Raw genomic sequence first — 25,418 nt, forward strand, 5'->3', positions numbered from 1 at the left:
TAATACTTAATCTTGTAAAGACTTCAATATATTTTTTGAAGGTTTCTGTCTCATCTCGGAAAACATTTTTCTCGGTCTTGGTCTCAGAATGAGCAGAACCCGGAATAGACAGATCAAGACCACCACTGAAAAGCTATTTTTTCCCAAGTCATTACTGTGATTAGTAGGAAAAATCCTCTTTCTAAAAGAACAAATACTTTTGACATACAAGAGGATAATTAAACAGTCTGTTTTCCAAACTGAAAGTGAGAAACATATGCAGACAGGTAAAGTGATCATTTCTTTAGGAGTCAGGGAGAGTTAAGCAGTAAACTGCACTGGTTATATCATTTGATTTTAAAGGCTTTATATGCAATTTTTCACACTTACGGTAAAAACAATAGAAATCAAGTATATCCTCTGAAAATTACTCTGTCAGTAATGACTGTTTACAATGGGTGTGACACCCGAGTCCCACTATCTGTGATGTTTTCCGAGTTTTCCCATATTTTCTGTTTGTTGACATCGCTGGGACGGCCGGCTGACTCCTCCCCTTGCGAATAAAAGTTGTTTAATTGAGGGACTAGAGTAAAGAAGAATAACATACTGTACTCACTGCTTAACTGTGTTTCTAGATCACGGTCATTTCGGGTAAATTTACATGCAGTGTACATGCATATGCTAATCGGTAGCTAACGCAATAGCTTCATTGCATTGTTTATGTATATGTATAAGTGTGGAAACTGCAGCTAAATGCTTACTGAAGCAAACACCGTGTGCTGCAGAATACCATGATAACTTACAACAAGAACATAGCAACAGTAACACACACCTTATGTTTGTATCAAGTCTTTTTATCAGAAAAACACTCACTGTTATTATGTTGAAAAATACGTTAGCCTCTTCCAATTTCACTGACTGGTGCTACCAGCATATTTCCCCAATCCAAAAATATATATCTTACTCGTGGCTTCACAAAGTTTGGCTTGATTACAATATGATTATTGGCGACAAATGTGTTCTGTACAATACATTTTTATTGTATTTCCATTAGTACTGTACGTTGTTTATTGCAGCGACTCACCTTGTTCTGCATTGTAAATCACGTCCTTGATGTGATTAAAAATTCAATGAGCAATTGTAAGTATCAATGACATCATAGACTGTTAGTTACTTTTACTACAAAAGCCCAGGTGATAATCACGTGTTTGTTGGATCAATATCTCATGCAATAATGTTGGTTGTTGCTTTATCACGTTCAGCATGTTCGTTGTTGTGCATCACAGACAGCAACAAGCTACAACACAAAAAGCTGAAATCAGCAATCATGTAATGAAATCAAATTTTTCTGATATTCTTGCTCAGATTTCAGCAGTTGGACAATTTTCTAGGTGTGTGTGCGTGCCTTTGCTTGTCCCCCAGGCCAACTGTGTGTGGACTGATGACCCTTTTGGAGGTAGGTATGTCTGTGTGGCCTCTGAGACTTGTGGGGAGTCTGTCTGCCACCCAATCTCATCATTGATATATATTGATTTATATATATATATATATATATATATATATATATATATATATATATATATATATATATATATATATATATATATATATATATATATGTATATGTATATATAAAAGTTGCACCGTTCAAGCTTCTCACACCAATAAACAAATGCAAAGTAACAAAACCGTTTTATGCAGAAGTGGAGACAGCAGTGTAGAGAGAGGTTAACCACAATAATGTCAGCTGTTTGCAGAGTCCAGTAGTGCTCTGAGTCCGTAAAAAGCTGATCTGGACGCCTAAAACACTACTTACATGTCTGAGGGTGGTTAACACTGCCATACCTGTTACTGCTTGAGGTGAAAGTTGATAAATAGTTTAGTACTACTCTAATTTAGAAAAAATAGCATTACTTACCATGTTAGCCGAGGCTTACAGTTCAGCTACAGACAGCCTCCACAGAACTAATGCATCCGTAGCAGCTCAAAAGTTGTTTTCAAACAAATAAAAAAGACAATTAATGAAGCATACTTACATGTTGTGGTTGTGAACTTCCAGAAGCATCAGAATCTCCATAGCTGCCACAGAGAGTAGGAGCTGAAACTTCTTTCCAAGGGCGTGCAACATGAGCTGCAGGGCTTGCCACAACGAGCCAATGGGCTTAGATCAGTGATCTCACACTGACGTAGACGTCACACTGGCAAATTTTTATGGAGAGGGGCTAGAACTGAGCGTTACATGCGGCTAATGCTACAGCTAACAGGAGGACGTATTAGAAGCCGCGTTTATGCAGACTTTGAATTTTTGCAAATAGATGTGCCTAAACATGCACAGGATACATGGAAAACACACTAAAGAGCATATAAAACCAGAAAAAGCATAATATGACACCTTTAAGAAGAAGCGGTAACATTCGTAATGGATTGTGGGATGGGTAGTTTCTTGACTCTGGAAAGATTATGTATAGTCTTGTTCTATTGCATTTTCCTCTGTTCTCCAATCGCTTTTTTTGGGCAGCATTAAATGTTTTATAGGCAGAAGTACTTGGGTAGCTGGTTGGCTTGGTTCCAGACTTCAATTTCTTGATATTAGTATTTAAGGAAATATCAACTGAGGATTTGAGTGGGGAAATTTACTTTCGGAACCAGAGCCGCCGAAACGTTGGGTTGTGAGCGGTTTGTTAGCAATTAGGTTAACCCGAAACTTAAACAGTTGTGCTGCCTGAGAAGCTTAAACTCGCCACATTCACGAATTTTATATTCATAAACGTCAGGATAGAAAAATTTACGAACCCACTGTAAGGTGGACGTATGAGAGGAAAACGTTGACCGCTTTGGGTTAAACTCACGTGCTTCGCAGCTGGCGCGTGCAGCATGGTTGCTATAGGTTGATTGAGGGACCTTCAATAAAATACAGTTTTAATGAAACGATAAAAAAAGGTTTGTGGTCAATAAATTCAGGTTGAACAGGCAATAAAGCGAAAACAATGTTCTCACAATTATGTTTGTAATTGGTTTCATGTCAAATACTTGTTCGGACTGTTGATGTATTATTCTTTGAATTAATAAATAGATTTATTTTTAAAAATAGACTATTGCTTCTTTTTTTTTCCAGAAGCCAACATCATGAGATGACAGATCAGAAAAAGCATTACAGAAAGATAAATCATTTAAATCTTTACACACACACAAACAATATGACCTAAGGCTTTAAGCAACACTAGAAAAATGAATTACACTTTTCTATGTTAATTTAGGATATGTGTTCTATTATAATTTGAAACAAAATCCAGATATTTATCAGATTTTTACACTTTGTTATTGTTACGGTTGAATTGTGGATAATCTCTATCAATTATTTTTATTATTATTGTGTTCTTTGATATTATATGCTTTGGCAATATTGCCACATTAATGTTAATAAAGCTTTCTGAATTAATTTTGAGAATAAAAATTGAATAAAATAATGATAGGCAAAAAATATTCTGTCATGCAATTTTAATAGTTGATAATAAAGTGGGGGAAAAAATTGAATTAGTGAGGATTAAGTTGAAAAACAATTTCGTGAAATTTCTACCTTATTCTCGATTTTGTATTTCAATTTGATCACCAACATTTCAACTATTTTCTGTAATATTTTCTTTGCATTTGGAAATTATATGCATAAATGGATTTTAATGACCAGTAATACATCTCCAACATACACAAAGTCATAAAGTGCAAAAAGTTTATTAAGGACAATACAGTATGATTCAGATAATTTCATTTTCAATACAATTTCTTCTATTCAGCAGATTTACAAACAGTATGTGTCCATGTAGGATCAGATATAAAGATAATTAAGTCATCTTACGTTTCCTTGTTTGGTTTGATATTTAAATTTCCAACATTGTTTGCTTAATTTTGCATGAACAACACAGCCAAAGACTAGACTCTGTCTCTGATCCTCCTCCTTCATCTGTCCTGCTTCATCTAAACTGCTGTAAACATTTTAGTGACATATAATAATGTCTTCAAATTGAGAAAATAAAATCATCTGTTGCTGTAGCGCTCAGACACCAAGAAAACTACGGTGAAGTTTCAAAATGTTGTCCGTCAGCATCGACAACCAAAAGTTTCTTTTGGTCAACTTAAGTTTCATTCAGTTTTACAAATAAACAGAAATAATATATCTGTTAAAGAAATAAGAAGCTCTAGAATGAAAAGACCAACATAACTTTAGACATCTCGAGTATTTGTCGAGTGTCTCTCTCTCCTCCTTGACTGACAAATAATGCTACATTGGAAATCCATAACAACGTAAAATAATAGTTCGATAGGAATTTATCACTCAAATAAATGATTTATCATCACAAATCACCTCGTCCTTTTATAAGTGTGATCTGAAGGTTTTCAATGCTTATCAAAATAAAACTTTGTGGTTTTAAATTCTACAAGAGTCCACTTGTAAATGAAACCGCCTGTCCCATTAAATCTTTAATATTTCAATTTAGGCAAGTTCAGAGCAAAACAAAGACAAATATGGTTGTTTTGTGAACGTCAACTCTACAGCAATTAGGTAAGAATAAGTTCTGGTAAATTAAAAAAATATATATATACACACAAAATAAAAGGATAACAGCAGTATAGTTGACAAATAGTGGTTATTTCCAACAGTGAAGAAGACACAACAGCAACAGCAAGCCAAGTCATTTAAATCATATCAAACTAAATATACCAGTACATGAGAAAGAGTATCAGTCACTGTGTCGGGTTCTGAAGGGGATCAGAACATCAGTTCATCTCTGCATGGCTCGTAAGGCATGTCATGTAAGATATAAACATGCAGAACGTCAGGACAGCTTTACTTCAGGAAAGTTAATCAGGTTCAAAGGTTGAACAGAAACTTTGCGTGTAGGATTAAACACTTTCTGTCTGTTAATAGACATGGCTACGGTCAGCAGGTTGTTAGCTTAGCTTAGCACAAATACTGGAAACAGAGGGAAACAGCTAGCCTTGCCCTATCTAAACATAACAACATACATCCACCAGCACCTTTAAAGCTTAGTAAGTCATTAAGGTAGTCATTTAATTGACTGGTGCTGACAGGATGTTGTTGTTGTTCAAGCTCCTGTGAGGAGTTCTTATCTGGTAATGACAGACTGAAATTTATGCCGATGCCTCTTCATGACCTAGAAAAACCAAAGAGACCATTAGTAAAAAAGGGTTTCTTGACTCATTTCTCATGCTTGAGAAGCATGTACAGGACAAATTCAGAAAGCGATAAGAGCTACCACTTTGTCCACAAGGGGGCGCCAACTTCATCATAGACCAAAAGTTCCTCACAGGAGCTTTAGGACAAAACCGGGTTAACTACTTCTAGACTTAGTGCTTAGCTATGCAAACAGTCTGCTGACCTGCCTGAGCTTAAGTCCCCGTCGTATGAGCATAAAAGGAAACTACAACTTGGATCAGAATTCCTACGATAAAGTGGCAGCTAAAGTAAAGTAGTAAAGTAAAGTAACCAGAGAATTCCTAGAAATCCTGTACTTTTGGTTCTTCTGTGTGTTAAATCAATAGGTTATTATTTATCTTAACACATTACACACTACAGTACTCGGGTTACAAAGACGATCCTGGGATATTTTTGTTATTTAAAAGAGATAACATTTCATTTTCTGATCCTGTCACTAAAAAGCTTAAGAAGCTAGAAACACAGCAAGGTTCCTCTGCCCTTGTCAGCTTTCCAGGAAAACACTAACACAATCTCCTCTACAGTGAAAAGTGAAATTTTGCGTTTCAACAGGTACAGTCTACTTGGTGTGGTTCAATTTCCCTTGTTTTTTTAACTTGCTCAGTGTGTTGTGTGTTAAGGCCTGTGTGGGTGGCCCGCCTCGTCCGCCAAGTTGAGGATATATCCAGCCATGTCGTCCTCTGTGGGGAAATCAGGCATTACCCACGATTCATTGGCAGCGGTAACTTGCAGGCGACATATTGGACAGTTGCGGCACTGCCCGCTCCTGCAAAGATGTGAATGAGAGTGTGAAATAATAACCGTTGTTGTCCAAACTATTAGAGACTTTAACTTTTCAATGACAACTTTAAAGAAAAATGATTTGAAGCTCGATGTATCACCTTACCATTTATCGATGCACTTCTGACAGAAGCTATGTGCGCAGGGCAGAATAAGGTCGGCGTTTCCATCCATGCAGATGCAGCACTCCTCCTTATCAGTCAGCTGCTTCACTCTGAATGCGCCCACAGACAGGAAAGAGATACCGTTTTAATTATTTTCTAAAGGAGGAAGGTACTGCTTACTTTCAAAAACTCTATTTAAAATGAAATGCCTGAAGAGTGATGCATTTCGAGGAGCTCATAATTAAAGTATTAAAATATCTGCCTGATAGCATGCTATAAAAATGCATGAAAAATGAAAAATGATCCTCTCAGTCAGCCCTAGTTCCCCCCATGATTGGAGATGATCCAAGGGGATAAACCGTCATCCTAGTGCAAAATCAGTTGTAAAATCCATTCCTTTAAGCAGCCTGCAGGTCATTAGAGAAAAACTTTTCTAACTTTTTTATTGCTCACAACTGAATCCAACAGCTACATGTATTAAAGGTCACACATTATGCAAAATACACTGTCTAAAAATCCCCCAATTATGAGAAAAGTCCATCCTCTCCGTCTTCTGCCATCTGACATCACAAAGGGCAGTAACCCCTCCCCCTGGTGGGTGACACTCCCACAGCTAGGTGTTTGTTCTGCCCTGAGTCTGCCTTCTCACCATAAACAATAGGACATGGAGCGAGAAAGCCCGAGACACCAAAGCACCTTCCAGAGAGGGGGCGTGGTCACAGCTCATTTACATTTAAAGGCACAGACACAGCCTGTTCTGAGCAGGGCTGAAATATGATCAAATACAGGATCAGAGTGGATTTAGAAAAAGAAACGTCAGACATGTTTTGGGGAGCTCTGAGACTTATTTAAAGTGGTTGAAAAGGAGGGTAATATGTGACCTTTAATATTAGTGTTCATCTATTATCGTTATTATAAATGTTGATATGAATGTTAGTGTGTGTGAATGTTTTTTTACACAGATTAATCTACAGACCTTTGTGTAAACGATCAAGTGGTTTATCATTATTATGCAATTGAATATGTGCAAATCCAATTTTGACAACCTCAGACCAGACAGAGCCTCACTATGAGCTCTTTGGTTGAACCTAGGTTGGGACCCAATGACCTAAAGCATGCACTCAATGTAAAATGTTAAAACTAAACAAACCGTTAATTCCCTATTAAGACATTAAAGTAAAAAAAAAAAAAAAGATGCTTTAAAGTAAATGCTGTAAAAATTGTGGAAACTTTTTTATGTGCACCCACCTGCCCATCCACATGCTGGCCTGGCAGGAATCTGTGGAGGGGAGCTGGGCAGAGGGGCCCTCGGTGGCACCCTCTGCAGACAGCACCTCAGCAGCCTGGCTGGTGACATCACGGTACAGCTGGATAAACTGGTACAGGTTCATGATGCGTGATGCTTCCACCATACCATTCTCTTTGTTGATCTGACAGGAGGCAAAGGCAACAGCATGACTCATCTGGTAGTCAATTTTATATGGAGCATCACCTGTAAGTTTGTTTGTTTTTTTGGTTTCAAACTAATTAAAATGCAGATTGACTACAAAAGAGTGCAAGAGGAATAATACAAAAATAAAAAATAAACAGTTTCTGCCTGCAATAACTTCCAATTTGCCTTTTGTGCCATAAAAATAGTGACTCACAATTCTGACTCCCCCCTTACAGATAGAAAGTACAAGACAGAGCTTCTTATCTTCACACAAAACTGTAAGGCTTCAGGCTTCGGCCACATTCTTAGCTGACGTGTGCACACACATGCTAGGTTTATTTCTGTATTTCCTTGTACAGCCTCTCAGATAGCACACAAGAGAGAGATAGCTTGAGCAATAAAAAGATAAACTAGAGGAACAATCATGTCACTGAAACTGGATAAAATGAACAAAGTCAATAGCTCGTAAAAAACCTGAAATATTGGGGCGGACAGATGTGAAAAAACTGGAATGGCTGTTTAAGTTTGATGTGTTTAAGCTTGCTAATTTGCTTCAAACAGGATATTCTGTTTAATTAGTTTGACTTGCTTTTGCTTTCTCTTTTTGTTTCGTGACAGTGAATATAGTTTACCTAGTGCAGTCTGATCCTGGAATGTTTTAACTTATGGTGTCATGTAAGCCCATGCGGGCTGAGCATATAAATGTATGTATGACACAATACTAAAACAAAAACTTCAAACTTCATAAAAAATGAAAATGGTTAGTTTCACTGTGTCTTTTTCTCTCACCCTCTCTCATAAGAAGACAGTGTGTAAAGATGCTCTTGTCAGTATGTGCTTTGTGTGCTAGTTTCTCTGCTCTCACCTTGGTACAGAGGACCCTGACAGCCACTTTCCACAGGGCTGTGGCATCGGATCCTGGCTGCACCTCAAACAGAAGGTGCTTCTGCTGCCCAGACGCTAACTTGGCCGTACTGAGAGAGCATGCAGAGGAGAGAGGACATATTATCACCTCAATAAAACAGCTTGTGTTTAATTTGACTGCTGTTTGCTATCGCAGTAAACTGTACAGAACATGAACACAGCTGGACAGCAAAACACACACACACACAGTTATGTCCATTTGTTAATCATTGACACATTTAGCTGAGAGTTTCTTAGCCCGAGTGTATAGTTTTGTCTTGCCATGAAGATAAGGAGCTACACTTTCGAAAAGTACAAGCAAAGAACATTCAATGAGAAGGAATAGTGGTAACATAATACACCAATGAATGCTTCCACTGACAAGATATGAATCAAAGTAGAAAGACAGTTTCAAATGAAGTATTATACAGGCATCAGTATAACTTTAAGGATATTGGTATCTTATTTAAGTGATACCCAGCGTCAGTTAAGCCATCACAATATGCTAAATGCTTTAGATTGGCTGACATATCCACATGAGTCCAACCATTTTTGCTAAATTAAATGTTTACACTAATATTGTCCCATTTCATACATGATCCAATGACTTCATTGTCCATGTAATCCTGACACATCGTTATTATTTCAAAGTGTTATTAAGAACTAATTAAGCTGCACCTCCACTATATTTAAATAAATGTATACAGATAAATGTCTGCATGATTGAAGATCTACAATTCCTGAGGGGAAAGTTGTTTGTTTTCACATCTGCAGTATGTGTCCTGATAAGACCGGGACTTACACATCGTTAAGTTCAGAAACTCTAGCCAGAAACTCCTCGTATGTTAGGTAGCCGCTGTCACGTACAAGTCCAGCATGTTTCACCAGCTTCTCAGGCAGACGTGTCATCACCCCCTGACCTGAGAGCTGCTGGCCCATCCTGGCTGCAGCAGCACTTCTGAAACAACGCGGACAGAAGGCTGCTCCTCATTCAGTTACACAGAGCCTGCTCGGAAACAAATGGTTAATACACAGATTTGTTTTTTGGTTTTTTTGTATACGTCATTCTTCGGCCCCGTCTATCCATAACTCTAATATTCTTTAACTTTAATATTATTTTTTAAGTAATGAAAACACCTATTGTTCAGCCAAAGAGCAACCTACAACACGATCAATTCAACCTGAATCAAAAGTTGTGTTTGAGTCTTAACACCAGTCTGTGTCTCTTAGAAATGGGCTTAATGTCAACAAGTTTCAAAAAGGACATTTTCACACAAGTGTGACCTAAATTCATACATAATAATAATAATAATAATAACTTTAGTTATATAGCACCTTTTAAAAACACAGGTTTACAAAGTGCTTTGACAAACAGCAAAAACAAGAACAAACTAAACCAAACACAGAAGAACATTAACAACAGTAATAACATAACAGATGCAAAATACTAAAAATAATTAAATACAATTCAACAGAAAAGAACCCAAAAGTGCACAATACCCAACAGACATATATAACCCGACCATCATAAGAACCATCATAAGAACCCAGGCAACACAAGAACCATCATAAGAACCCAGGCAACACAAGAACCATTATAAGAACCCAGGCAACACAAGAACCATCATAAGAACCCAGGCAACACAAGAACCATCATAAGAACCCAGGCAACACAAGAACCATCATAAGAACCCAGGCAACACAAGAACCATTATAAGAACCCAGGCAACACAAGAACCATCATAAGAACCCAGGCAACACAAGAACCATCATAAGAACCCAGGCAACACAAGAACCATCATAAGAACCCAGGCAACACAAGAACCATCATAAGAACCCAGGCAACACAAGAACCATTATAAGAACCCAGGCAAAACAAGAACCATCATAAGAACCCAGGCAACACAAGAACCATTATAAGAACCCAGGCAACACAAGAACCATCATAAGAACCCAGGCAACACAAGAACCATTATAAGAACCCAGGAAACACAAGAACCATCATAAGAACCCAGGCAACACAAGAACCATTATAAGAAACCAGGCAAAACAAGAACCATTATAAGAACCATTATAAGAACCCAGGCAACACAAGAACCATTATAAGAACCCAGGCAAAACAAGAACCATCATAAGAACCATCATAAGAACCCAGGCAACACAAGAACCATTATAAGAACCCAGGCAAAACAAGAACCATCATAAGAACCATCATAAGAACCCAGGCAACACAAGAACCATCATAAGAACCATTATAAGAACCCAGGCAACACAAGAACCATTATAAGAAACCAGGCAAAACAAGAACCATTATAAGAACCATTATAAGAACCCAGGCAACACAAGAACCATTATAAGAAACCAGGCAAAACAAGAACCATTATAAGAACCATTATAAGAACCCAGGCAACACAAGAACCATTATAAGAACCCAGGCAAAACAAGAACCATCATAAGAACCATCATAAGAACCCAGGCAAAACAAGAACCATCATAAGAACCATCATAAGAACCCAGGCAACACAAGAACCCAACAACAAGAGCTGAGACCAAGAGGACCAAAGATTTAAAAATATGTAAGAAACTAAAAGAGCTGAAATAAATAAAAAGATAACAGCAATAAGAAGGTAAGAGCAGTAAAAGAAATAGAAACAAGTGGTTAAAGGATCAAAAAACCCAAAGGATATAAGGACCCATAAGGATCCCAATCAGCTCTCTGTGTAGCAAACTAGTTATTTACCAGTCCAGGCTTTGTGCACAAGGAGTCATTACAGTGAAAAACAAAGTGAGAGAAAGTGATCATACACTAACTCTCACTGTAGAAACAACAGAGCGATGCTTGTTTCATTTGAACCGCCCTCATTTCAGGTGTTATCCAACAGTGAAACAGAAAAAGCTAATCCTAGCAACAGCGTAACTCAACAGCAGCTCGCTAACAAGAAGCAGCAATAATATAATAATACACATGTTACTCACCATAAAGCGAAGACAGCGGCGAAAAAAGTCAAAATCTAACACAAATGCAAGATAGACATATTATTTCTCTATCGTAAGGTGTAATAATGACACTTCTGTTTCAAACAAATACGCCTCAAAGACGCAGGGTTGCAAACTTCACGGTTAGCTTTGTTTCTGTTTGTGATTGCAAAACACGGGCGCACTACGATGACGTCAGAGTGGCGGTTTCCGTGTGACGTCACTGTGCTGTTTGATAAAGTTTGCTAAATGTGTCTGAGAGCGAAGTTATTATTTTTATTTTACGTTTTGACGATTTTCCTTGTACTTATTTGCCTTTGTAAACTGGAATGTCTGGCTGTTTGTACATTTTCATATTTAAATAGAGAAAAAAAGTCGATAAAGTTTGGTAACAAAGAGGATTTTTGTTTAATGGTATTTTAAATTTTAAGTAAATTCTGTATTTATGAGTGAAGAAGTTGCTCCAAATTTTGTAGCATTTAAAAATGACTTAAAATGATCTGGCAGTCGTTGAAAAAAGCTGGAAAAAACAAGTTCCCTGAATAACTTGAGTTTAATATTGATTAAACCCCCCAAATTTTAATTTAATTGTATCTATTTAATTTTGATTTGTATTTATATCAGGTGATTATAGATTTAGTATTGTTGTTTTCTGGTAGATTCGTTGTTGTGTTTTGATTTTCTCCATTTAAATATGTTGCTTTGAGTTATTTGTCAAATGTTTAATGGTTAAAATAACTGTTTGTTAACTGAAAATATAAAGAACGAGAAAAAAATACATAAACAATAGATATAAATATACCAAAGTAAAAACCCCTCTTTCTTGCTTTTAAGGGTTATGCTGTTCATTATAACAATTTCAGCCAAAAACAAAAACAATGAATTTGTGCTGCCTTTGTTCTAAATGTAAACTACATGTTTTGGTATGTTGTCTCCTGGCTTCTTTGCTTTTGTTCTGTTCTGTTTATGTCTGTTTTTTATAGTTTATTTTTTTTGGTACCTTTTTATACTTATGTTCAAATTGTGGATTGCTCTCCTATTCAAGGATGGTCTGAAGTCATATTCGAACACTTGGAATATCTCACAAGTATTTTGAATGTGCAAAAATAGATCCGTTTGGAAAGTCTGTCAGACTAATTTGATTTATCTTGGACCCCTTCTCCCGAGTCTGAATTGTAACAAATGACTTTTCTGTAATGTGGGTAATTTCCTGCAACCTCCCGTGCCCCCTGATTGTCTGACATTTGTTTTTGTTTCTAAGTTTTGGTCATGTTACTATGGCTTATATATGTTTTATTCTTGTGAAAAATAAGGAAATTAAAAAAATGTATCAATGAAAAAGAGCTATGAGTGGAGTTTTAATGTGTAAATATGTATTCACCATGGCATGAAAATGAAGGCTACATTTTTCTGCTACTCTTTAACATTTTATTCGAGTGTTTGTTAATCTTTTGAGTCAGAAATGTGTTCATTTTATCAGAGCTCTCATGGTTGAGTTGTAGATGAAATAGGGTATGTTAATGTCATTGTACCACTAGATAGCAGCAGAGAACACCATAAATAACAGGCTTCAGCTGAAGTCAGAACAGCGGTTGTAATTGAAATCTTCAAGGACTTTATTGTGCCTCTGTACTAAAACGAAAAGGAACAAAGAGCTGAGGAATCATATCAAGTTATCATATTGGGGATGGCAGTAGCTCGGTCTGTAGGGACTTGGGTTGGGAATTGGAGGGTCGCAGGCTCAAGTTCCGATGCAGACCAAGGATGGAATTGGAGAGGTGCCCCAAACAGCTCGGGTGCTCCTTAATGTGCAGCTCCCTCACTCTGACATCTCTCCATCAGAGGATCCTGTTTGTGCATGTGTATGCAGCATGACTCAACAACAGAGTGTAAAAGTAATCCCCCCTTGCAGGATAAGTAAGGTATATAAAAAATTAATAAAATAAAATAAAAACCAGCCAATTAGGAATCTAGTGTCGGGTAAAGCTTGTGTGTGTGATGCCTCTTTAAGGTGCTCTGACTGAAAAAACAGAACAAGAAAGCAGCCAAGTATGAACAATTTCATATTTTATAATGTACACATTCTCAGTTTAGGAAAATGAACATGAGTATAAAGACTCCATACTGTACATTTTGGTCATTTTAATACGTCACATTTCAATCTTACAGCATAGATCCCCAAACAACCCAAGAAAATATGGATTGCTTTGAATCCCAGAAACACACACGACCCAGACGCAGTTCAAAATGAACTTATAGCATCCAGAATAAATACTGTACATAGAGCAGATCCTTTAAAAACCTCAGATGTTTACTTCTTAAACTGACTGACGGGCTGTGTGGTCCATAAGCTGATAGTTCTTATGATGAGCCATTCTTTCTGATTGGCTGTCACAACGATTCGAACACACTCGATGTCAAAGCCTATCTTGTGGTCCACGTTGGTAACCTCAATACTTCCACCTTTAAACTCTCCTAATGTGATGTAAGACGAACACTGCCGCCCCTGTTTAGTTTCCACAGACTTCTGCCCCACTTCCACAGCTCCATGGTGGAGAATATCGTTCTGTCTGTCCTCTGTGCCCGTCACAATCTTTATTCTGCTGATTTTAGTCGACTTATTAAAGATTATGACAAAGAAGTCTCCAGTGCACGGAGGCTTCCCCCAAAAGTACTCATCAACGATGCTGCTGTAAGCCTTTGTGGCATCATAGTTCTCAAAGACGTTGATGTTTGTGTAAAGGCTGGCAGGAGGGTTGTCAGGAATGTCGATGGAGTCTTCTTCAAAGTCGTCGTCCTTCAGTTTGTTCTCGGCTCCTTTGTAAGAGGAGTAGTAGCCCATGTGCTGGAACAACGAGGGCTTAAAGCGGATCACGTCCTTCTGAGCCAGCAGACCCCTGAAGTGGATGAGGAGCCAGTCGCAGGGCATCTCCTGGTAGAACATGAGGAGGAAGTGAGCCAGACGAGGAAGGTCTCTGGAGTGGTACAGCTTCCCGATGTAGCCCAGCTTGGAGAACTCCAGCATCACCCAGTAGGAGCCGTCTCTGGAGGTGATCACCTTCTTCAGTGCCGTCAGGAAGTTCCTGGAGCAGCGCACGTCGTCCTCTAACATCATGTAGAAGTGAGAGAGGTTTGTGCAGAAGTTCAGGAGGAAAGCGTAGTCCACGTTCTGCTTGGAGCGGAAACGAACCCGGTCCTCCGGGTCGTTGTAGTTTCTTTTTAACCCGTCCAGAGATGGATAATACTCCTCAGGAGTGTGAATCACCAGAAGGCGTCCCGCTATGATGTGATGAGCAAACTTTCTGGTGATTTCCTGCACCAGGTTTTCACACCACACCAGGTCAAAGTCTGCCAGGTGGACCACAACCACAATCTCTTTGAGTTCCTCGTAACTGGACTGATCAAAGATGGATTTGATCGTCTCTAGAAGATAATTCCCCTTCTTCCTCTTGACAGATGACAAACCAATAGTAAGATACTCTGTGAGCAAAAAAGGAAAAATAACTTTAATATTAATTTTTTGTGATAAATTATGTAAAAAACAACAACAATACAATAGTATTAGCTAAGTAGAAATGCATACTTTTGCGTGGCAAAGGGATTCCTGCAAGGTAGCGATATGTCACATTTATAGTCCCTGAGAAATTGGACAGATCTCTGAGTGTGTGGACATATCTGTCAGAGTTTGCAGGATGCATCAGCGACTCTCCCAGCTGTCTTTTCTCTGCCTCCTGAAATCACAGATACAAAAGCCCAGGGAGTATATATTGATTATTCCAAGCGCATCCTCACAAAGCATCAACCTTTCAAAGTTGAGAAGGCCTCACCAGCACATATCCGTCATCCATGTAGAGGTTGAAGAAGAGCAGGGTGATGAGGAAGCCGAGGAAGGGCAGCATGGAGCGTTTCCTGAAACACCTCATTTTATCCACAGACTTCCACATCAGCCTTAAGATCACGTCTCTCACTGCAGAGAAACAAACAAGAAAAGAACAAAGTAAGACATGTAGCAGAAAATACATCATACACCCTGACAGATAAATATTCACAAATAAATATTCCCACGGCAACTAGTGCTCTCTAAAGTCAAGCTGAAGTTGGGAAGGTCCTGTGCTGTTTTGCACTTGAATCTTTCCAGAACATATGACACATACATATCAGGCATCGGACAATTATTTCACTGCCTCTCAGTTTTTAACTGCATCACTGAAAAGACAATTGATACTGTTATACAGCAGCTACTGCTAGCATTCAACAACTCTCAACCAAAGTCAAGCTACTTTGGAATTCACACCTTTCTCTTCGTATCATGTTACATCACTGTCCAGTACATCATAAAGCATAAACTGTTACATCCAAGTCAACCCGACACTCCGAGACTGTCAAAAAACTATAAGCTTCCAAACACACACCTGAATCCAATTACCTGGAGCCTTGGCTTTGTGCACAGCATAAGTCAAGACTCCGCCTAGTGTTCAGTGTCGGAATTACACTCAAATGTAAATTTGCAGTGTTGTGTTGGGTTTCTTGAAGGATCAATAAAACAAGCATTTTGGCCCCTACAATAGTAATATTGGTTTATATGTGATTTGATGCTGATTTATTGCTGTTTTTCAACCCTTACACAGCCTGTTTTCCAGTTTATGGTCCGTCAGGAAGCCATGAAAAGATAAAGATTTGTCAGATATCCTACAGGGACTGCAGCTCCAACGCCTCAAAAAAGTTCCTGGTTTGAATCCCACCCGTTGTGGGCCTTTCTATGAGTAGTTTGCATGTTACCCCTGTTCATGTGTGGGCTCTCTACAGCTTCCTCCTACAGCCAAAATACATGTTCACTAGGTTAACTGATGACTCTAACGTGCCTGTGACTGTCAGGATTACTTGTTGTCTTTATTGCTTAACTCTGTGATTGACTGGCAACCTGTCCAAGTTGCTCAATTACAGCTGGGATTAGCTCCAACCCCCCACGACCCCTATGTGCTAACCCTATAAACAACAGATGGATGGAGATACCTGACATCTCTGCGACTAACCACCTGAAACACATCAATATGACATCATAACCCCATTTTAACTTCCCACTCTGAGCATAATGTCAGAGAAAAATGGCCGCCAAGTGAATAGGATGACTAGAGCAAGGTCGAGGCTTCGGCTGCCGTCATAGATTGCTCCATGGAAACGTGCAGTACGGGTATTTCAGACAGAGCTCTGAGAGCAGAAGAAGAAGAGCTTTCTTGGTCAGTATAGCATGCTCTGAGGAATCTGTTACTCCAGTTGACTAAAGTAAATTCAGCACTGATAGATTATTCAAACAAAAAATGGCCATTAATATAAGAATATTGATTTGCGCTGCTTTAATTACATTACTCATTAGTTGCAGCCCTCAGGTCTCAATCATAACGCTGGATGAAATCCATCTTTAATGAGAAACTTGAGATGACAGATGTGGCCTGTGGCACTGATACGGACATACGGACTACTGATCTCAAGGTTTATCATTTGATTAAGTGGATAGATCTAAAAAAAGGGATCAGTTTGGACGCTGATCTAACTTTACACAAGGGGAAACGTCAGTCATCTGTTCACGCCAGATGACGTAAAACTCAATAAACACAACTGGCTTCCCTTTGATCCAGAACAAACGCTCTCAGCTCTGTTCAGGGTGATATTTACTCGTACTGTTGACAGTTTTTCAGAATAAAAAAAAAAGAATTACTCTACTCACTTTCTGTCCTATTTGGCTCCTCATCTAAAAGAATGACTGGTCCCATGGCGCTATCCCTAATTCTGATGTTGCGTAACACAAGAGCACCACCGTCGATGTGAGAAGCCGCAGAGCTCCCCTGTGACAGGGACAATCTCTGCACAGGCTCGTACACCAGCCGCTGGGCCCAATAACTTCGATAAACAACTTATTATTCATTGTGTTATTCATTGCTCGAGTTCCATTTTAGGGGGAAGAAAACATCTGCCATCTGCCAGAGAAGTGAGCCATTTTGTGTTTTCTGTCACAGGGAAAGAAAAAAAAAAAAGCTCCACGATGGCACCTGAGAGACGCAGCGGCAAGAGTAAGTGGAAACTCAATGACAGCTGTGAGTCAATATTATGAAAGGCCTCACAAAGAAGGCTCCTCTGCGCACACACAAACTCCATTATCTGAGACGGCAGCCGGCGAAATCAGATATTGAGGCGATGAAAGAATATCTAACAAGGCGCAATAATGGCCACATGCCTTCTCTGCGGGAAAATATGGCTAAGAAATTAGATTTTTGTTTGCCTTCTCAGAGTGAATGTAAACAACAAACAAGCCTCCCATAGGTCACGTATATTTATATGGAAATGAAGGTACGTCTATGAATAAATAAGCACTGTTTGTTGGCTCTATTTGCTTTTGTTTACAATGCTTCTCTGCCAAGTTGTTGTTTTTTTCTTCCCTCAGCAAATGATCAGCGTGTGTGCGCCGGGGTGAGCTCATTTCTACGACTGGAGTCATTTTAGATTAGAGCCAGTAAAATAATAACAGGTAGAGGAGAATACAAATGAGTTTCAGCACTTAAAAAGTGTTATACATCCTATAGGAGCACTTATCGTGACTCGTGCACATTAATAATACTCTCTCCAGAGGAGGGAACGAGAGCCTTGTTCTGTCCACTAATCTTTTTGTTTTATGAATACACACTCCACAGAAAAAAGAGGAATTAAAGCAGGACTTTAACATTAGAAAAAATGTGCAGTAAAAGTAAGTGAATAAAGGTGAACTTAATACTCAGAAAAGTCATTTATCAGTCAAGTCATTCTACTTTAATCTACAATTCATCATCAGCTGGAGGACAAATTGTGCTTTAAGCTATCATCATGAAACTGGAGTACTGCAGGACGTTCAGTTCAATTGGGTGCTACTTTGGGTGCTTTCTTTAATTGCACATTAAGACCACCGCCAGCAGTAACACACTCATTTAATACCACAGCTGAAAGGGCCATTTTTTACTCCTGCTGTTTGTCTTCAACTTGAATTAACCCGGGCCCACCCCGAAAAGACTCTGGACATTTGTCAGGAAATATAAAAAATGGTAAAAAGATACCAAAGTTGATCTGTTCACTAGATTTTCAAGAAATGTAACCCATGAAAATGCACAAAGTGGAGCCCACGACATGACAACTTATAACAAAGCTTCTTTTCATTTTCCATGAAAATAAAGCAACAAAGCTTTCCTCACACAATGGCAGTGAAGTACTTCAAAGATAACCTCGACATTTTCATCAGGGATATTTTGCAAACTTTTTGAAAGCTCCTCCGACTGTTCTCAGAAGCTGATAGCTCTACTTGTGATGAGTGAAGTGATCCTCGAGTGTCAAATGAGCGGAGAGCTGCTTTAAAAGCTTTTGGAAAAAACAACATCATCTTTGGTCTTTTGCAGGATCATCTGGTGTGGATGTTTTCATCCCACCGCAGAAGCAAGGGCAGCACGATGCAGCAGAAACCACAGCTGTGATAGAACATCTCTTTAGCTGCTGTGATTCTGTACATTTGTGGATTTTACAACATACTAAAATTCTAATTAACAGTCTGAAAAAGTATAATTTGACGAGAAATGTTTAGAAAATTTAAGAAGTTCCAAGTAGACCACAGCCAGCAGAAACACTCTCCTTTAATTACCACAGCTGAAAGGGCCTTTTTTTTACGCCTGCTGTTCGTCTTCAACTTGAATTTTCCCGGGTTCTTACCACCTGATAACTTTTTAGTGGAGGGTTTAAAGTAGTGTTGTAGAGCTTAAAATCGGTCTTGGTCTCAAGTGGGTCTCGACTTTTGAATGTCTCGGTCTCGGAATCAAAAGCATTTTCACTCGGTCTCAGACAGGGTGAACTCCGGATTTGAAATCAAGACCGGTCAAGACCACCACTGAAAGGCAATTCTTTCAAGTCATTCACATGATTCGAGGGAAAACACACATTGCTAAAAGAAGGAATAACTTCAATTCATTCACAATTTCATTTTAATCCCCAGGTTACAGCCACAACCTTCCTGGTGTTACGGTCTAAGTGAGTGACACGCCCACTGCACCCAAGATGAGGATTTTTCTGTGATACTTATGGTCTTGGTCTTGTCTTGGTCTCGATCCCTAAACGTCTTGGTCTTGTCTTGGTCTCGTCTTGGTCTCGATCCCTAAACGTCTTGGTCTTGTCTTGGTCTCGTCTTGGTCTCGATTCCTAAACGTCTTGGTCTTGTCTTGTTTTCAGAGCACTCTGGTCTCGGGTAAGTCTTGGTCTCTGTTGGTGTGGTCTTGACCACAATACAAGTTTTAAGAGTCAATAACTACACCACCCTTGAAAGTCTGAACATTAAAAAATAAATAGCAGTAATGCTTTAAATTCCAACTCTTCCATCAAGGTGCCCTTCAGCAAGGCACTCATCACCCCCCCATCCGCCCCAGCAGCAGCTCTACCAGTATGAAGACTGAGCTGGTTGTACTGGGAGGCTCCCTGGCGGGAACGTTTTATAAAATGCTGAAATGCTGTCTGCTTTCTCAGCAAAACACCTTCCCTGAATAAATGAAGCAATAAACAAGATGGATGGGATACATGTTGCTGCAGAGACACGGTGCTGAGAGGCTCCACAGTGATGTATCTACATGACAGCTGGCTCACATCACTGACTTGATGAACACGGATGATTAAATGTGGTTAACGCCGTTTCCTCAGGTTGGCCATGTGGCGACTGTTTTCACACCCCACACCTGCTGTGAGCTCGGTACAGTAATCCATCTGAAAAACTCATTCTGCCGCATTTTCCTGCACAGAACGCCCTTAAGCAGTGGAGAGCGTGTTGGGTTAGCCGAGGAAAAGAGGAAGGCTTTAAATGCTTATTGAGATGAGAACGCCAAAACCAAAACACACCGAGGGAAGGTCGTTCATTGAAGTGTACAGCTGGTGGAGTGATTATGTTACAGTGTTTAAAGTTTATAATCTAAAAAGATGTTTACATGAACAAGTTTATAGGTATAACATGCAGGGCGCCGCCTCGGTGACACAGTGGTTAGTTCACCTGCCCCATGTATGGAGGCTGACCTATGGCTCCTTTCCCGTGTGTCATTCCACACTCTCTCTCTCTCTCTCCTTGATTTCCAACTCTATCCTGTCCTATCTCTCCAATAAAGGCATAAAAACCCAAAGATAAATGTTTTTAAAAAAAAAGGTATAATACATTGAACATTTTCAAGTCAAACTCTGTCTGGGTTTGTTGTTCTCAGTCTGTGTTCACACTGACGGGATGGCACATCCATCAGCTTGTTTGTGTTTCACTCTGAGGCTCAAACATGTTTTTTCTTAACCCCTCCCTCTCCAGCTGGAAGCCCTGCCACCACGAAGGGGAAGAAAGATGGACCCGCCCACTCAGAAACACTTTCTGAAGAACCAACATGCTTTACAAACCGAACAAAAATTTTAGTTTGGTATCAAATACCACAATGAAATTAGAATGAAATCATCTTGTGGCTGCATATCTGAATAGATATTAGTCCTACAAACAGCTGTAAGGGGTTGAATATATTTTATTCAATATAGTGAAGAACATTTTAGTTGTGTCTTAAAATGTTTGTTGTTTCTTCTTTTTTTTTTAAAGATTTATTTTTGGCCATTTTGTGCCTTTATTGTAGAGATAGGACAGAGTCAGAAATCAGGGAGAGAGGGCAAATGGGGAATTACATGTGGGAAAGGAGCCACTGGTTGGATTTTAACCTTTTAACCGCTTGGAGGACTACAGTCTCTATACAGTAACCACTGCGCAACCAGCGCCCCAAAATATTTGTTGTTTCTTAACCTTTGCCTTGCTTATTAGCCTATGACCTGTCTGTTTTCACATAATTATTGCTGTCCTTGTAAAGCACTTTGGAGCTTGAATTTTTTTTAAATTGCTCTATAAATTAAGGTTTAATAAAATTAAGGATGTGATACACTAAGGATGTGAAGTGCTTTTAAAATGCACAGTTGTGCATGTGTGTGTAGCATGTTCAACAACAGAGAGTCAAATTGAATTTCCCCCTCGTGGGATTAATAAAGTAAGTCTTCTTCTTCTGTTCACCATGACTCACTTACTCCTCAGGGATAACGTTCAGTTTAATGTGAGTGATAACAGCTTGGTGAAACAGACTGTTTTTATTGAAAGAAAATGAAATAATTTTTAGACCAATACCATCATCATGGTAAAATATTTTGTGTTAACTTAATGATTTCTGTAGCTGAGTTATAAGTGTGATAATGTACAGTTAGCAGGCTGTTATAGCACAAGAAAAAAACCCTCTGAAACAAGACGTGCTCCCCCTGTTTGGTTCCTCTTCTATCATTATTATTAGAATAATATTAAATATCTTTGTGTTTGGCTTGATCCTGAACCGTCTTTCAGATCACATATTGATTATTTTTTTACCTAAAGTCGATGTTTTCCATCAACCTGGTAACTGTTTTACTCTCAACGTTCAAATTTCAATTCCAGACTACAGTGATGATATTTATCACAATGCATCGGAATCTGACCTCGCTCATCTGAACACAGCTTATGAAAGGCTCTGCAGATTTGTCCTTGGTTGTTTTTTTTTTTTTACAACTCATCATTGTTCAATGTACGATGCACTAAAAGGGCCATCTCTTAGTCTGAGGCGACAGATGCTCTGGATCCAGTTTCTTTTTAAATGTATCCACTTCAACTGTTCACCTTATCTAAAACAGCGCTCTGTACCCTTCACCTCAAACCATCACAAGAGGTATTCCAGTCAGATTTATTTTGTAGTTTCACATGTTTGTAAAACGATTGGTAAAAAAGCTTTTAGGTTTAAAGCTCCTGCTGAATGGAATCCCTTCATATTAGATCAATTTCATTTGATGAAGGAAGCTCTTCTTAATTCAAGACGGATTGTTGCTATTATCACTAAAACTGTCACCGTCTACATCTGTACTTACATCTAATTGTGTTTAGATCGCTCGTATTATTTTCCTTAGATATTGCTGGCCACTTTGGCCGTCAGGTGGTTGTAAGGTTTTTCATCCACTTCTTTGTTTTATCTAAGTGGGTTGCTTTTTGTTGTCTGTTTTTATTTGTTATTGCAGCAGCAGAACATAGTTTGAGTGTGGCGTCTAGGTTCCAACATCATCACCCCTTGCAGATTTATTATGAGTGCAGACATTTAAGGAGTGATGGGATATCTTAAACCTCCCAGTCAGAGCCTACAGATGGATGCGATGGAAGGTGGTGGTTTGGCTGAGGTAGAGTACTGGTGCAAGTGAGAGCTGGCAATGAAAGAGCAGAGGGAGAGAGACCAGACACCTTGCAGCTTAAATAGATTGCTAATTGGAAGGATGTGTGAAGAGTGCAGTACATTTCATCTTTGTGTCTACATTTTGGCTCCTCTTTTTTTTTTGTAAACAAACCTGGGTTGAGGTAATTCTGTCAGTGACCTTGCATAAATAAAAGCAGATTGAACAAGTGACGTTCCTGCAAGTGTCTTTTAAACAGGCGGTCCGCTGCAGCCTGAACAATAATAACGATAATGCCTCTGCAGGAGTATTCTTACAGTTTGGTTTCAGAGTGCTGAGATGTGCTGGGGAATCTGTGCCAAGAGCTTTTAATGTCTTTTTAAAAAAATCCCCTCTAGTTTATGAACTTCACAGAGTCTTGTGGAACTCTGTGAATATAATTTAATATACAATGGGCGTCTTAGACACTTTATCCCGCTATTATTCTTCATCTCCATCCTGCCTCGGAGGGCCTCGGGCAGTGAGCTAATGTGGGTCAAAGCACTGACTGCTGAGGAGAGCCCATCCTCATTACGGCTGCCACCGCTGGGACTGCTAAAGCCTTTCATGTTCGTCTTTGACCTGAAAGGTAAATACACTCCAGATGCAATTTACATGTAGTGCAGGCCTGCTGCTCTCAAGTAGCACACTTCAAAAATAGAGAATTATCTTCTGCTTAGGGCTAAAGACTCCTTTAATCACAAACACCGAGCATCTGCACTTTGAAGTCAGCCGAGATAATTGATTAAAGAGATGTGATACTGTAAACAAAAGAATTATAATGTAAGAGGTTTATCTGAATAATGCAGCAGTGATATATTTGAACTGTTCTGAGTACAGCAATGATGTGTTGCAGTTCTATGACGCCCTTATCTTGAGATCCTAAGTTAATTATTTTGTTTACTCAAGATAAAACGTTTGTTTTCTCGGGATAAAAACACTATTTGTCACAAGAAAACTGCGTTTCCAGCTTGATATCATGGCATAATTTTGACAAATTGACACTTTTGTCTGGTAATTTGATCACAGGTTATGGTGCAGGAAGCATCTCAAAGGCAGAAAAGAAAGATTCACATTGTAGCTTGGATCTCCAAACTGTTTTTAGTACATTAATGCTGTGAAGTTAGTCTTTGATTTTTTAAAATCCTTTTTAATGTGAGATATTCTGAAGAGCACTTTAGACAACACGCTTGTCACATGTCTCTAAGGAGGGCTGTTTCAAATATCTGGTCAGCAACTTAAAGCTGGACTGTCATGACATTTTTGGGAGAAAAAGCATTCATGGATTCCCTGCAGACAAATCCTCCTAACTTAGCTATTCTCTGATTAGTCTCCAGCTCAACCAGCAGGTCAAAAAAATAATTTACAAAATCTTAATTTGTCTTTTAGCGTGATAATGAGGTCAAATGTTTACCTACAAAACTAAAAACATCTCTATCAGACTTAGCTTTATGTCTAAAATGTTTGTATGCTTCACACTTCACATAAAAATCCTTCAGCATGTTCAACATTTCATTGTGTGTATGAAAGTATGTTGTCCAAGCAGTAACCTCCACGGCTTGGAAATAATGTGCAACCTTGAAGTGCAGTTCCTCAAAAGGCCACTCGAGGCTGGCTCCAACAGTGAGTCAATCCCCATAATGCCCCATGTTAAAAGGCAATACATTTCAAAGCAGAAATAAAGATGTTTACAGGTGGGTCTAAGAAAAGCATTTGTAGTCTATTGAGCTATAAAGTTGAACGTAGAACTAAATACCCATTTCATACCCCATATGGTACGACTGTTTGGTGCTGCTAGCTGTCTGCTAGACTTCACTGTGGCTTTGTCAAGACACTGATCCTGATCCTCTTATTTCAAACTTTTGTCCAAACACAGTCACTTCTGGCTCCAAAATGACAACTAGATGGTGATAACCAATATGCCAAACTTGCAGCCCTGAAACAGCTGTCCACACACTGACTTAATATATAATTTAGCTAACAACATCAACGTGTGTGATTCAAGCGGTGAACTGCAGTGCTGAAAAATGCCAAGCCAATGTGGAAGTGACAAAAAACTGCAGTGTACTCGAGGATCCAGCTGGCTGTAAACCCCCCTAAAGTCCCATTATCACCTGTATTAATATGTTCATTTTTACAGCAGAAATAAATGTTTACAGCCTGCTACAAATAGTTTCTGTATACATAGCTCATTTATTTATTAATACAAACCGTACAGGGGTGAATATTCTTTTATAACTAATCAGTTCTAATTCCATAAAGGATTAGAGTTATGCATACATTTGCATAAATGTGTGCATGGCTGAGTTGACTGACGATTGGGCGCGTTGAGGCTGTTTGTCATGATCAGATTAAGGCTCGCCTCAGCTCCAGCTCTTTGCTTGTGTGTGTTAATCGATCAAAAATAAGGAGGAGATAGCATTTCCAAAATGGTGACTGCCATTCCTTGGGCTTCAAAATGTCTCTTCAAGAACCAACTGATGACATCACTGAGACAAGATCCATGTTTTATACAGTCTATGGTCTAGTTCAGGGGTGGGCCACATGCGGCCCCCATCAACCCCTCAACGTTGCCCTCAGGTCAATTTTTACATATCAATTAATTGGAAACATGAAGAAAACATGACAAACTCTGCCATGAATTCTTGAAAACCAGAAATATGTCCATAGTCATATTTGATCACTGGTATATGTTGAGTTAAATTTGAGACATAATCGACTGTAA

General features: G+C 39.0%; 2 protein-coding genes across 5 annotated transcripts in view; both read right to left on the reverse strand.

Moving 5' to 3' along the window:
• Positions 1 to 3,692: 3,692 nt before the first annotated feature.
• rnf141 (ring finger protein 141) lies at positions 3,693 to 11,589 on the reverse strand. Of its 2 annotated transcripts, none has more exons than XM_065956904.1 (6): positions 11,408 to 11,589; positions 9,234 to 9,389; positions 8,394 to 8,502; positions 7,345 to 7,526; positions 6,099 to 6,206; positions 3,693 to 5,978 (listed from the first exon to the last, which is right to left on the reverse strand). In XM_065956904.1, exons 2-6 carry the CDS (start codon positions 9,368 to 9,370, stop codon positions 5,828 to 5,830), a joined length of 687 nt encoding a protein of 228 aa, XP_065812976.1. In that variant the 5' UTR covers positions 9,371 to 9,389; positions 11,408 to 11,589; the 3' UTR covers positions 3,693 to 5,827. The 2 variants fall into 2 exon arrangements, with proteins under 2 accessions (XP_065812976.1, XP_020492106.1); XM_020636450.3 differs by having other exon boundaries at positions 9,234 to 9,437; positions 11,408 to 11,588.
• Positions 11,590 to 13,461: 1,872 nt separating this feature from the next.
• Positions 13,462 to 25,418, reverse strand: part of LOC109986012 (alpha-1,3-mannosyl-glycoprotein 4-beta-N-acetylglucosaminyltransferase C-like) — a 49,047-nt gene continuing 37,090 nt past the window's right edge. For all 3 annotated transcript variants that reach the window (XM_020636499.3, XM_020636497.3, XM_065957318.1), the window contains exons 3-5: positions 15,235 to 15,374; positions 14,991 to 15,138; positions 13,462 to 14,887 (exon numbers count right to left, since the gene is read on the reverse strand). In XM_020636499.3, coding sequence (XP_020492155.1) covers positions 13,719 to 14,887; positions 14,991 to 15,138; positions 15,235 to 15,351 — 1,434 coding nt within the window. In that variant the 5' untranslated portion in view covers positions 15,352 to 15,374 and the 3' untranslated portion in view covers positions 13,462 to 13,718. The remainder of the gene's footprint in view (positions 14,888 to 14,990; positions 15,139 to 15,234; positions 15,375 to 25,418) is intronic.

Source organism: Labrus bergylta, chromosome 7 (assembly GCF_963930695.1).
Source record: "Labrus bergylta chromosome 7, fLabBer1.1, whole genome shotgun sequence".
Lineage (NCBI taxonomy): Eukaryota > Metazoa > Chordata > Actinopteri > Labriformes > Labridae > Labrus > Labrus bergylta.

Bases quoted from the DNA above. Each gene is read 5' to 3' on its own strand.
- rnf141 (XM_065956904.1), bottom strand. From the start codon at position 9,370: ATGGGCCAGCAGCTCTCAGGTCAGGGGGTGATGACACGTCTGCCTGAG. The intron at 7,527-8,393 runs GTGAGAGCAGAG...GCCTCCTGTCAG, and splicing joins TCAGGGTCCTCTGTACCAAG to ATCAACAAAGAGAATGGTAT. The intron at 5,979-6,098 runs GTAAGGTGATAC...ACATCTTTGCAG, and splicing joins CAGAAGTGCATCGATAAATG to GAGCGGGCAGTGCCGCAACT.